The sequence below is a fragment of the Sphaerodactylus townsendi genome, linkage group LG16 (assembly GCF_021028975.2).
Source record: "Sphaerodactylus townsendi isolate TG3544 linkage group LG16, MPM_Stown_v2.3, whole genome shotgun sequence".
In the NCBI taxonomy this organism is placed as follows: Eukaryota; Metazoa; Chordata; class Lepidosauria; order Squamata; family Sphaerodactylidae; genus Sphaerodactylus; species Sphaerodactylus townsendi.
In genome coordinates, this window is record NC_059440.1 from 30,649,531 (window position 1) to 30,663,739 (window position 14,209).

The 14,209-nt window shown below is 50.5% G+C and overlaps 1 protein-coding gene across 1 annotated transcript in view; it reads left to right on the top strand.

Annotated features, from left to right (window-relative positions):
- The window catches only part of PAX7 (paired box 7), a 66,016-nt gene extending 52,825 nt beyond the window's left edge, over positions 1-13,191 (top strand). The window contains exons 5-7 of the mRNA XM_048519463.1: positions 3,350-3,549; positions 11,732-11,897; positions 12,992-13,191. Coding sequence (XP_048375420.1) covers positions 3,350-3,549; positions 11,732-11,897; positions 12,992-13,002 — 377 coding nt within the window. The 3' untranslated portion in view covers positions 13,003-13,191. The remainder of the gene's footprint in view (positions 1-3,349; positions 3,550-11,731; positions 11,898-12,991) is intronic.
- Positions 13,192-14,209: the final 1,018 nt, after the last annotated feature.

Genomic DNA, 14,209 nt, shown 5'->3' on the forward strand with positions numbered 1-14,209 from the left:
TTTGACTAGTGATATTGTCCAACTTTGACACTCTGCACGTGCAAGTGTGTCTTGGCACCCACCGTTGCCTTCAAGCCCTGCAACCCAAGCCCTACAGATGTGGTGTGGCACGGCTGGTTTATGGTGTTTGGCAACTCCAAGCAAGGGACACCAGCCCAACCATACGCCAGACTTTCAGGAATGACCACCGATTATAACTCAAGACTACGAAGGTCAGTTCCTCTCAGGAAAACAGCTGCTTTGCAAGGCGGGCTCCCTGGGGCTCTACTGTCTGAGGCTGAGGTCCCTGCCCTCTGCAAACCCTACAGCCCCACGCTCTCCGGTTTCCAGGAATCTCCCAGTCCTGAGTTGGCAACTCTTCTGGGCCCGCATGACCACTTGTTCAGGTCAAGTTTGTCCACACGTGGCTGGGGGGGGGGCGGGAGTTGAGCCCCTGTGGAGCTCTTCATCGGGTTGCCCCAAACAGTCAGGTTGGCAGTTTCTGTGGGTCACCTAAACCCACAGAAGTGTCTAAAACAGGGGTCGTCCTGTACATCAGGGCCTTGTGCCGTTAAGAGTCTAAGGCGCAGGTGTCAAACTCGCGGCCCTCCAGATGTCATGGACTACAGTTCCCATCATCCCCTGCCAGCATGATGCTGGGTAGGGGATGATAAACCGCCTCAGGCTATTTCCAGGGCCGCGAGTTTGACACCTATGGTCCAAGGCTTACAGCTAGATGACCTCAACCCAAACTTCAGCCTTAAGATTGTCAGAAGAGTCCAAGGAGATCAAGGGTCCATTAGACCAGCATTCCAACAGCAGCCAATAAAGTTGCCAACTGAGGTTGGGAAATTCCTGGAGGGTTTGGGGGGCTGAGCCTGAGGAGAGGGGGTTTTGGGGAGGGGGAGGTGCTCAGCAGGGTATAATGCCATAGACCCCTCCCTCTACAGCAGCTTATTTTTTCTGAAACCATCTCGTCTGTAGCCAGATGAAGCGCTGTGGCCTCCACAGCCTTCCAGGGCCCCAATCTGGATATTGGCAACCCTAGTAGCTAACGAGGAGCGCCTCTCCTTTATTCCCTGTGATAGGGGACATGTAGTATAGCTCCCCCCCCCCAGTTGCTCTTTGAGGTATTGTCTTCGAACATGGTAGCCCTCTTTGGGTTGTCAGAAGGTAGCAGCTGTCGAAACCGATTAGCTGATCCTGCTCCGTGTGTTTGTCAAGCTCTTTTCCGAGAGCCACCAAAACGAACAGCTCTTGCCGCGAGCAGCAGCAGCAGCAGCAGCAGCTCTGATTTCCACAATTAGATTATACCTCGTGCATTTTTTTTTGTCTCCGTCCTGAATCTACGAGGCTTGAGGAAAATGCAGAAGAAATCAAGGGCTGCGTTTTCAAAGTTGGCAAGCGATTCCTCCGGATTCTGTCAGCCTCCCATCAAAGAGCTTTGCAAAAAAGGCTTCGCTGGGATTCTCACCAGGCTCTTGGGGTTTTTTTAATGATGGTCCAGGGATGGTAACCTAGGGAAACTTAGAGGGGGGGGTGCTGGTACATAGAAGCAGAGAACCACCTTAAAGATGGGCTTAGCACTCTCCCCCCCTTCCAAAATTTTACAAAAGCCATACATGTTGGCAATCTCCTCTTAGCCGAATGCGTCTCCATGCCTGTTGGTGGGAGTAAATCCTTCCAGACAATGGCCAAGGTGTGCTTGAGGGAGAAGTATTGCAAGGGGCCCTCAGTGCGCCTCAAGGGTTCCAGCCGAGCTGGAGGGTCTGGCTGTGGCCAATTCCTACCTAATCCTGTTGATTAATTTAAGTTTAAGGCCTCAAGAGGCTCCCTGAAGTGATCAGAGGGAGGGATAGAAGCACAGCCCAGGCGAAGGAAGGAAGGAAGGAAGGAAGGAAGGAAGGAAGGAAGGAAGGAAGGAAGGAAGGAAGGAAGGAAGGAAGGAAGGAAGGAAGGAAGGAAGGAAGGAAGGAAGGAAGGAGGAAGGAAGGAAGGAAGGAAGGAAGGAAGGAAGGAAGGAAGGAAGGAAGGAAGGAAGGAGGAAGGAAGGAAGGAAGGAAGGAAGGGAAGGAACCTTACCAGAGGAACTTCGCATAGATGCTGGGTAGCAAGGCATGATGGCACTCCTTCGCAGACTGGGTTGAAGGTAGACATATTTGGGGACTACTGGCCAGTTTCTGCTGTGACCCCTCATGCTTGTTGGCTGTGAGTCCTTTTGTGGAGGTGGACCTTGGTCTGCTTGAGCCATCTTATGTTTGGGAGCAAGAGTGCAGACCTGGGATTAGTTATGCCTTCAGGCACCCTTGCCACAAAACCGCAAAATGAAAACACTGTGCAATTGTTGCCGTACCAAAAATACTCCTCTGACATCTGCAACCATTTGCACAAGGCTTTGCTGCCCTGAATGAGGTCCTTGCAGCAGCCAAGATGGCAGTTCTCTGACTCTGGGGGAAGGAAAGTGTGACAGCAAAGGAAAGGGGGGGTTCCTGGTCCCCCCCCCCCCAGGGCTCAGGTTCTCTGGCTGCTGTGAGCTCCTGTTGACTCTTCTCTCTGCCTCAAATTCTCCTCCACCCTCCCTCATCCCGTCCCACTTTGGCTGGCATCTTCCTCCTTCGCCGCACAAGAATGCAGCCAACGGGCCTCACCGCTAATGCGCTTCCACGCGCTGGGCTGCTCCTTCCTCTCCCTGCCCCTGGAGGTATCTCCGCTCTGTGCACACCTCTGTGGTCACATCAAAGCACAGGACAGGTGAGCCCCCTCCAGCCATCACTGAGGGGTCCCAGTCCAGTTTTTGTTGCTGTTCCTGGAATGAAATTGAACAGGTTGCTGGACTTTAGGGGCTGGAGCTTCTGCCACAGAGATACAGGAGCAGAGCAGCATTGCTCTTTATGCCCAGGAGCCATACCTCCCCGGGGGAGGGGCTGCAGGGCTCAGTGGCAGAGCACACGGCCCCAGGTTTGATCCCCTGGCATTTTCCATTACAGGCAGCAGTTCCTGAGAGAGGCCTTGGAGAACTGCTGCCTAAGTCAGAAGTAGGCTGAAATTAGCCACCAACAGTTGCAATTCTAGTGGTGGCAGTGGTTAGTCCTGAGGTACCTTTTAAGTATCTGTATTCAAAATGTCATTTCAGGCAGAGGCCGTGTGCCATGGGGGGGGGGGGGGAGACAGAGGAAGGCCCTGTTGGGAACCCCTGCTCCCCCAAATCCATGTGTTAGAAGCAGGGACAGCCCTTTGGAAGGTTCCAGTAGGGCGGGAACCTTCATGTTCAGATGCAGTCTACCAGTTGCTTGTAAAAACACTCAGGGGGCAGCTCTTCTCTGTTCCCCATGCCCAAGCATCCACATTTGTCTCTCTTTGTCCTCAACAGGTAACCGGCTGGACGAAGGCTCCGACGTGGAATCCGAGCCAGACCTGCCGCTGAAGCGTAAGCAGCGCCGCAGCCGGACCACCTTCACCGCAGAGCAGCTGGAGGAGCTGGAGAAAGCCTTTGAGAGGACTCATTACCCGGACATCTACACTCGAGAGGAACTAGCCCAGAGGACCAAACTCACCGAGGCCCGAGTCCAGGTGAGAGGGTTGGGCCTGGCAGGGGGGCCTAGCAGGGGAGGGAAGGAAACCCCACACCTGACCCACAGATGTTTGCAGTCTTCAGAGGTGGATCACGGCAGAGGGACAACTTGCAAACCCCTTCAATAACAAATAAAACAGGGAATTGGCGGTCTACTTGAGCCCTTGTCTTGCCCGTGTGCTGGAATTCTTTTCTTCAGGAGAATGGTTGGTTATCCTCAAGATAGTCCTACTTAGTGGGAATGGGTTTTTTTTTTTTAAGCTATGAAGGTGCATTCATTCCCCTTTGTGTTAGGAAGCTGCACACGTAAACATTTGGATTCAGTTAGCGGGTGCCCTCGCCAGGACAGGGGAGCCAGGACATGACAGTGCTGGGGAAGCTCTACAAGCGAGGGTTGCCAATTGTTCACCCAGCCCTTGTTGCTCTGCATTTAATAACAGCGGTTAAAAATGGGAAAATGTTGAGTTTAGGGAGATACAGCAATATATGATGAAAAACAAGTTTAAAAACTAGCATATGTGTGGGGTATGGTCGGGAGCCTTTAAGGGAAGAAGAAGAAAAAATGGGTGGTTGCTCATGCTTTACAGTCCTTTTACAGCACTTTGCAGCAGTGCCAGGAGCAGACCACTTTCTGTTCCGATCTGCTTTCCCGCAGTCCTCAGAAACAGGCTGGGTGGGTCTCCTGACCCACTTGGCCTCCAGAGTCATTCTGAGGTTTCATTGGACATCTTCCAAGTTTGTCTTCCGTCGTGCAGATATTTTCTGTAGGTTATTCGATATCTGCGTTCCATTCTCCCTTCATTCCAGTTTAACTGGAAAAATGCCTAAAGTGAACAGATCGGGGGTTTTTTTGGCGGTTCCTGCATTTTGTTTGCATCTTCTCCTCCCCCTCTGCATTCGCACACTGTGCAAAGCAAACACAGCAAAAGCGACAGTTTTGTTCCAATCAGGTGCGCAATTGTTGTTCCAAAAGGTTTTCCCCATATCTTTTTATTGCTGCAATTGCTCACTCCTGTCCACCAGGAAGACATCACAGCAAAAGAACCTGGAGTTAGCTGTAATCACAAGTGCATCAGGTTACTTCCTTAACGCAAAGCTGTGCATTAGTGATGTAGCAGAAGGCGAGATGTATTGGTACTTTGAAGGTCTTGTGGCAAACTGTCCATGCACAGAGGCTATATACAGACTCAGAGGGTGGCTGCATTGGTCTGCAATAGCTGGGTTTGCATCCAGCAGCACCTGAAGAGACCAACAAGATTCTCTGACTGTGATCTTGTGAGCGTCAAAGATCTTGTCATGGAGTTGAAATGGCAGCCTCAAGTTTAAACCAAACCGGCCAGCTCTCTGAAAAGGTCCCTCTCAGCCTTGCTAACATGCCCTGGCTGACGTTTTGGTGATGTTCAGTAAGCACAACTTCCAATCGGCAGACCTGTGAGGCGCTTACAGTTCTGTCTGAAGGGTTTTGGCGGCTGGTGAGAGATGGACCAAAAAATGCACAAGCCTTTTCTTGGAAGTTGTGGTTTGTGAACTCCTCCTCCTCCTCCTCCTCCCCCACCCCTCCCCACATTTGCGCGCACACCCTCACTACCACCTAGCCGATGATCCTCCTCCCAGGCCCTTCACCCGGCTGGCCCTTGCCAGAGTCCCAGCAACAGCTGTTTCCCTCGCTGCATTCCTGGGGGCTCTCTCACTCCCGCCTGCTGGCACGATCGGTTTCTTCCCACCGCTTCTAAGCCGGCTGCCCCTTGTAAAATGTTCTGGGTATCAGAGAGGATCTGTTTACTGGCTCTCCAGAGTTACAAGGGGGCGTTCTGGCAAGAAACAGGAGGGGAAAAGAAAGCCCCAACTCACCTGGGGGTTGAAATCCAGCCACCAGGCAGGTAGCCTTTCCTTTTCCGCTTCCAGTCTTTCCTCCCTCTCTTGCTCAACATTTTGGGAAGGGGGTTGTCTGTTTAATGCTGCTCTCTGGCCCAAAATTGCCCCCCAAATTGTCTTGCAGCTGGGTAAAAGTCAGAGGGGCTCGGCTGGACCTGTGTCCAGGTTTGACTGAAGGATGCCCGGCTCTTCTTCCTCCAGCCACCCTCAGCAATAGTGGTCACCAGGAGGGGTTGTAGCTCAGCAGAAGAGCCTCTGGTTGGCACGCAGATTCAACCCCCAGCATCCCCGCCTGAAAAGGCCAGGCGGAAGGACCCATCTCTGCCTTCAACCATAGGTGTCAAACTTGCGGCCCTCCAGATGTTATGGACTACAGTTCTCATCATCCCCTGCCAGCATTATGCTGGGAACTGTAGTCCATCACATCTGGTGGGCCGCAAGTTTGACACCTGTGCCTTAGACCCTGGAGAGCTGCAGTCAGACAGATAATACTGGTCAGGGCTTGGTTGAGTGTGTTCATATGTTCCTTGGAGGGAGGGGCTGGAGTTGCTGGACGGGGCCCCAACTTGAGAATGAAGCAGCAGCAGCATGATGGAAACTGCTGGACTTCCCCCTCCCCCCTCCGGCCACTCAATCTGAGGCTGCCTGGAGGTCAGCGGTGACTGTGAACATGTTGAGATATTTGAAGGACGATCCTGGCGTCCTCCCTGAGGGGAGGGGAGCTTCTCCCAGTGGGTCATGAGGAGTGTGAGCCAGGTGGAGGGGGTCACAGGCAGGGTCTCCCCTTGGGATATGACTGGCGCACTGCTTGGTCTTTGCCGTTCTGTCGGGTTTGGGGTCGTCCCAAAGTGTTTTTGATGCAGTCCCTGTCTCTCTTTAGAAGAGGTGCCGGTTGCTTCCAGAAGTTCCAACTTTCGTGTGTGTGTGTCTGTGTCTGTGTGTGTCTGTGTGTGGAGATGGGCAGCCACCCAGAGATGGCATGAAATCAGTGCCAGCCCACGTGGGAAGTCATGCAGGTAAAGAGAGCAGTCAGAGGTAGTGAAACCCAACCTCCCATGCGTTGCTGTTGCTGGAAGCAGGCTCAAAAGGTTCGGCTCAGCACGGTCTACTGTTTGACCGAATTACGGCTCCCTCACTTGCCCGCCCGCCCATCCATCTTCCCCACCATCAAGTCCTTATTAAACCACAGAAGCTCCTGGGCTTTTCCCACAAACAGGGCGCCCACCTGACCTCCCTTCTGACTGACAAATTGTGGGAGCTGACCCAGAGCCGCCCTAATTCACTCCAGCTTCTCCCTGGCAGGGAAGCGTCTGCAGCTGTTGTGCTAGAAGGGGTGTGATGCGGCTACCTTCCACAGGCCCTGCTTCTCTGCGCTGGTGTGTGGAGCAGGTCCTTTTTCTGCCTGGGGGCAGGGAGGGGATGCAGAGGGCTGAAGCGCTTTGTGAAAAAGAAAGGAAGCTACCAGACATGGACTCCAAGTGATGCTGAAAAAATAGTACATCAGAGTGGATATTAAATGATGCCCTGGCCACACACCCACGCCCCCGGAAGCCCCCCTGCTTTTAATTATTTTTTGGCCATATACTTAATGATGCACATCCATCCCAGGCAATTGGCTGTTCCTGTACTGACCTCACCTAGGGAAGTCTAGCCTCCGGCTTCCTTGAGCCTCCGTGATGTCAGCCAAGTATCGAGCCAACTCTGAGGGACATGGGATCCTTTCCTATTGGGATCTCCCCACCTAACAAATTCAGGAAAGCAAAATTATAGTGAAGTTGTGAAGATGGGACAGGGAAATGGATGACGGAAGTAGCAATTACAGCGACCCACTCTGACTGGGATCCTAAAAGTATTTTCACTAGCTACATGCTTTTTGGAACACATTTCGGCCTCAATGCCTACCCCACATTTTGGTCCTGAAAATAAAAAATGGCAGACCATTTTCAGCAATATACCTTGATTCTGCATGCCCACATGCTGGTGTTCTTTGGTCTCCCAGTATTAAGACTTGTGGATTTGTTTCTCCTTTCCAGCATCTCAGGCATGAATCCTGTCCTTCCTCTCAAATCATTGATCAAGACATTGAAAAGACTTATAACCTCCTGTGATAGTGTGTGGATTGTGTACCTCTGTTGCTTGCCATTAGTGCAAGTACCCCAACAATTTATCCTGGGTTTTGCTTCTTTGCTGAGAGTTCAATCTGTGGGAATCCGTGTGCGTGCGTGCGTGCGTGTGTGTGTGTGTGTGTGTGTGTGAGAGAGAGAGAGAGAGAGAGAGAGAGAGAGAGGTACATCCACGAGATTTCCTGATTGAGTGATCCCTGGCCACCATGCTCACACACCCACCCTCTGATTATCTCTACCTTGAAAAACCCACAGGGTCCCTATAAGTTGGTTGGGACTTGATGGCATTTTCCACCACCATCACAAATCAGGTATCAGATCTGGGAAGTGCCTTTTTCTGCCTGAAACCCTGGAGAATCTCTACCATACTGGATAGATAATATTTGGCTGGATGAATGAAGACCCCTGCATATGATATCTGCTTGGAACCTCCACACTCAGGGACAGCATATCTCTGAATATCGTAGGCTGGGGGCTACATAAGGGGAAAGGCCCCCCCCCCCCCCATGTCATCTGAGGCACCTGAGTCCACGGACCCATTTACTGCTTTATTGTTATTCAAGGTTATGGATTTTTAAGTATTTTAAGTCTCATGCATTTGAGTCATGGAGAAACGGTCCGATACAAATGTTTTAACAAATAGAGAGGTCGTCTCTAGCCTTGATTAACTTTGGCCTGATCCAGAAAGCTCATTTTTTTCACTCTGGATATTTAAAAAAATTAAATTTTGGATTCTTTCTAAAATTGTTTTAGCATCTCTAAAACTCACACTTCTAGGATGAGTTTTTGGTCCTAAGTAATTGCAGGTGTTTGTGCAGGAGAGCTGCTGCATACACATATATATATATTGTTGCTGTTGTTGTTGTTGGTGCTGTTGCTGTTAAGCTGCTGCTGCTGCTGGTGCTGCTGCTGCTGCTGCTTCTTCTTCTTCTTCTTCTTCTTCTTCTTCTTCTTCTTCTTCTTCTTCTTCTTCTTCTCCTTCTCCTTCTCCTTCTCCTTCTCCTTCTCCTTCTCCTTCTCCTTCTCCTTCTCCTTCTCCTTCTCCTTCTCCTTCTCCTCCTCCTCCTCCTCCTCCTCCTCCTCCTCCTCCTCCTCCTCCTCCTCCTCCTCCTCCTCCTCCTCCTCCTCCTCCTCCTCCTCCTCCTTCTCTAATGATTTATGCCCTCTCAACCAAGGACTTTTCCATCTGTTCTTCCCTGGCAGATGGCAGAAACAGAAGTAAGGACAAAATGGAAGGAAGGAGGGAGGAATAGAATCCCCTCCACACACAAAAAAAACCTAGGGGTTTCTCCTACACATTGGTGTCCTTGTTGCTTAAGCTACGTAATTGTTTTGTTTGTCAGTCTGTCTTCCCTGCACTGTAATTTCAGGCTGAATATTCCTTGGCTCTCCTTCCTTGTTGTATACAAAACCACAATCTCTGTGGGAAATATATTCATCCCGTAGCCAAGGGTCAAACACAAATCCACTGGATGAAATTCCAGTGGCCGAAATGCCTGGGCTGCCATCTTGGCTCTTGCAGGGTAGTGGTGCAGAGACCCTAGTCCCATGTCAAGCCCCGTTGGCCTAGAGGGGCCTAGAGGAGGGGCTGGAATCACAAATTAGAAATAAAAATTCCTCCCAGTATCTCCTTCCTCTCCTGTCTCTGAACTGCAGATTTGGTATTGGGACACACCTGGGTCACAATTTTTTCAGTGGGTAACAGCATCCCCCTGGCAGGTGAGAATCTTTTAATATTTATAAAACCTTAAATTGTGGTTAAATGAGTGTATTCTTTGAAGAGGGGCTCATGTTACCATTTCCGTGCTCAATGCCATATATTTAAACCACCAAATAAATGATATACGAGTGCAAAAGAAAAAAGTATTTGGCCACCTTTCAAAGGTTGGGCAAGAGGGAGGATGGTGGGGATAATTTTAGGACACTCTCTTAGCTTCTCTTCACCCTTTTCTCACTGTCACCAAGGAAGTATTGGTAAATAGTAGGCATAGGGGAGGAGTCCACTCTCATTGTAAATTTAAGCCCCCCTCCCCCCCACTAGGACACTTCTCTCTTTAATTCTCCATGACAGATAGTATATAGAAACTCTGTGACATGTTGGGATCTTCCATGCTTAGAGGTTGCTTGAGCTTTTTAGCAGTTGGAGACCAGCTTCTAGATCCCCAATTGCTGGCAGGCTTACACTCCCTGTGGTTTCTAGTAGGAGGTACTCTGGGTACTCTGGTCCTTCTGGGTAATAGGGGCTTTAGATCTACAGTGGCCCCTAATGCAGCAAGACAAAATTCCTGTGCATTATGCCCCAACTTAAATCGTACAAAAACACCTGGGTTTTTATGATCGCAAAGTTCGAAGAACTATCTTTAACCCCTTTAAAGCTTAACACTCTTTGTTGGAATTGTAGCCATGTAGGGAAACCTTAGTCATTCTCAAAACGATTTGGAACCGTTTGCCTAACAGAAAACACTTGGAGCTCTAAAGGAATGGTGGACATGGAAAAGAAAGAGACAATGAATGGTATTGAGTTTTTTACCCTTTTAATCCGCTCATTCTCTAAGGGTATGGATTAAACGCCCTCCTGGTTACCAGGTAAGGCAAGTGCATGGGGCCAGCGGTTTCAGCCTCGCCGGCCACCGGGAAAGCGCCTGGTTTGCTCCAATAGTTTTGGTGAGAGGGGAAAGCCCTAGTACTGCCCTGTGCTGCGGGCTATGGAGTAGTTGTATGCCCGCTCTGTTGCCTGCAGGGTAGGCAAGGTTGGGGCCAGCGTTTTGGCTCATGGAGCCGCAGTGCAAGGGCAGAAGAGCCGCATGCGGCTCTCGAGCCGCAGGTTCCCTACCCCTGGACTAGGCCAAGAGAGGGTCACATAAACTAACACCCTTTCCCAGTTGTGGTCACCCAGATCTTTCTAGGGAACCCAAAGCTCTCTGCCCTGCTGATCTCTCCAGGCATCTGATGTTCAAAGATATGCTTCACTTGAACATGGAGGAGCCATGCCCACATTTGAGTTCCTCACTGCCAGTCTGAGAAATCGATTCACTGAGATGTGTGATTCTCCAAGAGCGAGATGCCGCCAACCACGTTGTCTGCTGAGAAATGAGAGGTCAACCCCAGCAGCTCTGCTTGGGGCTGGGCCCAGTGCAAGGCTGTGGGTGTTTGGGGTGTCCATTCATACTGACCCTGATGCCAGTCCTGCTAGTCAGGGGTCTGCAACATGTGGCTCTCCAGATGTTCATGGACTACAATTTCCATCAGCCCCTGCCAGCATGGCCAATTGGGAATTGTAGTCCATGAACATCTGGAGAGCCACAGGTTGCAGATCCCTGTGCTAGCTGAATGCTTTCTGCTCCTCCAGCTGGTATCTCACCAAGATCATAGGCCTTTAGGTCTTTCTACCATCCTGCTGTCTGAGATTCTTCTAAATGGAGGTGCCAGGGACTCATCCTTTGAGTAGATGGCAAATTTACTAGTAAATATTTTTTTTAAAAAAAAAAATTAATGCCAGCAGAGATCTAAGATAGGACTTTTTTTATTTAGTCTGGACGGCTGAGGACTGATCTGTGTTGCAGGAGGCAGAAAAGGCGAAGGGGCTGTTTGGGGGGCGCGTATGCTGCTGAGAAAGACGAAGCTACAGCTTTTGCGATGTTTTGAGAAATTCATCTGGGGGCCTCTCCTGGGCCTAAAGGGCTAAGAAACATGATTAAATTTCACAGCAACAGAGGGGGAAAATTGAACAAAAACTCGAGCCTGAAAGGCAAAGCAAGTGGGCCGGGGAGTCTGGGGGAGGGAGGCGTGAAGCCGGCCTTAAGAAATGCCTGTTGGCAGAAGATGTTTTTTAGATGGACCATTGGAAGGTGGATAGCAGCGTTACTTTGGGGGAGCCCGACTGGACATTGCTGTCTTTCTACCTCAAGCCAATCTCTAAGTGACTCAGCCCCCAAACTCTCCTCCCAACTAGGGAATCAGAATTTGGCTGCCCATAGTGGTCATGTATAAAAGTCTGGCTGGCCAATGACAGGCCTGGCGCTACCTGTCCCCTCTTCCGGAGAACGTGCTGGGCGAGGCAGGCAGTGCTTTGGATCTCCCCTTGCACAGTATCCTGCCCTCCTTGGAACTGGGGATGCCCCCGGGGTTCTAGAATCTTCCCGCCTTTGCCTGAGTCACCCGTGTCGCCCTCTCTGTCCCGCAGGTCTGGTTCAGCAACCGAAGAGCCCGGTGGCGCAAGCAAGCAGGGGCCAACCAGCTGGCTGCTTTCAACCACCTCTTGCCAGGGGGATTCCCGCCCACTGGGATGCCAGCCTTGCCACCCTACCAGCTGCCAGACTCGACCTATCCAACAGCTGCAATTTCCCAAGGTGACTGCAGAGGGTGTGGGAAGGGGAAGGGCTTGTCTACCTGCTGCTGCTGCTGCTGCTGCTGCACCTCCTTGATCCAGTCTGATTCTCCTTCCTTTCCCATTTGCCTAGCGGCGTAGGAGGTTAAGAGCTCGTGTATCTAATATGGAGGAACCAGGTTTGATTCCCAGCTCTGCCGCCTGAGCTGTGGAGGCTTCTCTGGGGAATTCAGATTGGCCTGTGCACTCCCACACACGCCAGCTGGGTGACCTTGGGCTAGTCACAGCTTCTCGGAGCTCTCTCAGCCCCACCTACCTCTCAGGGTGGCTTGCTGTGAGTGGGCGCGTGGAGCCGGAGCCTGTCAGCCCCTTTGAGTCTCCTGCAGGAGAGAAAGGGGGGATATAAATCCAAACTCTACTTCTTCTTCTTTGCAAGCGACTCTGTATGTCCCCAGTGCAATGCTGGGTAGGCCTCTTTGTCCCAAGAGTGCAAGATTAATTTGCAGCAAGATTTTAGGGGAGTGAAAAGTTCTGCCGTCCCTGCCTCTCCGTAGGTCTTTCTGTCCCTCACCTCCCACAGACAGATACATGATGTGCCACACCTTAAAAGACAACAAGACAAACATTTCCCCTTCATTAGCTTTACCTTCCCCTCTTTCTCCCACCCTAAGTGAACCGCCCCTGCCCACCTATCTGCCCCACCTTTAGACTTCCCTTGCTAAATCCTTTGGACACTGGATTCCTCCTACTTCCCTCCACAAAGTGTAGCCAAAGACAGCACAGTTTTGTTGTGCGGGATGTGGGAAGCTCGGTGGGTTATTGTGCAATTAGCCCCCCCCACACACACACACACACACACACAATCACAATGGCATCTCCCAAGGTTCTGTGTGAGGATTTCCCTGACTTCATATTCACAAATAGAAGTCACTTTTTGTGTCAATCCTCCTTCAAAAGTATACATAGGTGCTCTTTCTATTAGTAGTAGTAGGGAGGTGGCCTAGGGAACTTGGGAAAGCAGTTGGCTCCCCAGCCCTAAATCTTTTCTCTCTACTGATCTAGGGATGAAGGCACTGCTTGTTCTTTTTTACTTGGCTCCTTTGTTCTCCTTGGTAGATTTGGGGTGAACAGGCACTGTGCACAGACCCCAGCCTCTCCCGCCATCCACCATGCACCAGGGGGGTCTCGCAGCCGCTGCTGCAGACTCCAGCTCAGCTTATGGGGCTTGCATGTTTCTTCCAAGCTATTCGGACAAGCTCTTGCTGAATGTCACGGGCTCCTAAACCACAAGGAACTGGTCAAGTAAATCTGGCCCTCTCTCCAGTGGGTGTGCAGTATTTCTGTCATCTCCTTACGCCAGGTCATTCCTCATAGTTTGGAAATCCACATCACGCATGCCTCAAACTTCATTAGACTCTCTATGGTTGTTCCTAAGGGGCTGGGACTTTCTGTTACAGCTCCTACCCATACAACCATGGTGCTTGCAGGAATCCGCTCAAGTGCAAAAGCCTGCCAGATGTATGCAGCTGCTGCTGTTCCCAATAGCAGCCCACTTGAAGCTATCAGCATGCCACGCCCTTCCCATCGTGGTAGGCACTTTCCCAGCATTCTCCTGCTCTAGATTTCTTCCCAGGTGATGGAGTTCCAAATAATTTGCTCTTGCTTCCAAAATGGAGCTGATGGGAATCCTCCATAGCTTAATTTCTTTTAATTTCTGAATTTTGGATGGAACACTGTGTCAACGTGTGTGCACTTCTGGATTCTGCTACCTGGGGTGCCTTTCCTTTCTGCTCTTCTTCCCCATTCCATGCTGCTGGTATTCCTGCATTTAAAATTACTAATCATATAATTGTACATACAAACACACATGTTATACACTATTATTAAAGTGCAGACCGCATGCAATCCTAATATAGCAAAACATTTATAAAATAAGTGGGGGGCTTTTATGCAGCGTTTTTTTGGGGGGTTCATCAAAAATGCAGATGGGGGGAAGACACAGGTTCAGCCCTGGCAAACAGCATATATGTTCTACTTCTCAAATTAATTTTAGAAATTCTCCTAGCTAAATGGGGAGGACAGAGGAGTGGGGTGTCATACAGAGAGTTTCCAAATCTACAAAGGCACAGAGCCTGAACAGGAGTCTGCTTGGCCACCGTCAGTAGACAGTACAAGCTGTCTGTTTGTTTCCATCTGCCTTGCTGAAGAGAAATGCATTCTCATGGGGGAAAGTGAGGACCTTGCTCTGATTCTCAGATGTGGAGTTTGCATGAAGAAATTCTCACACAGGGCCTTCAAGTCCTGTCTATGGCACTCCAAACAGACAAAGCCTTC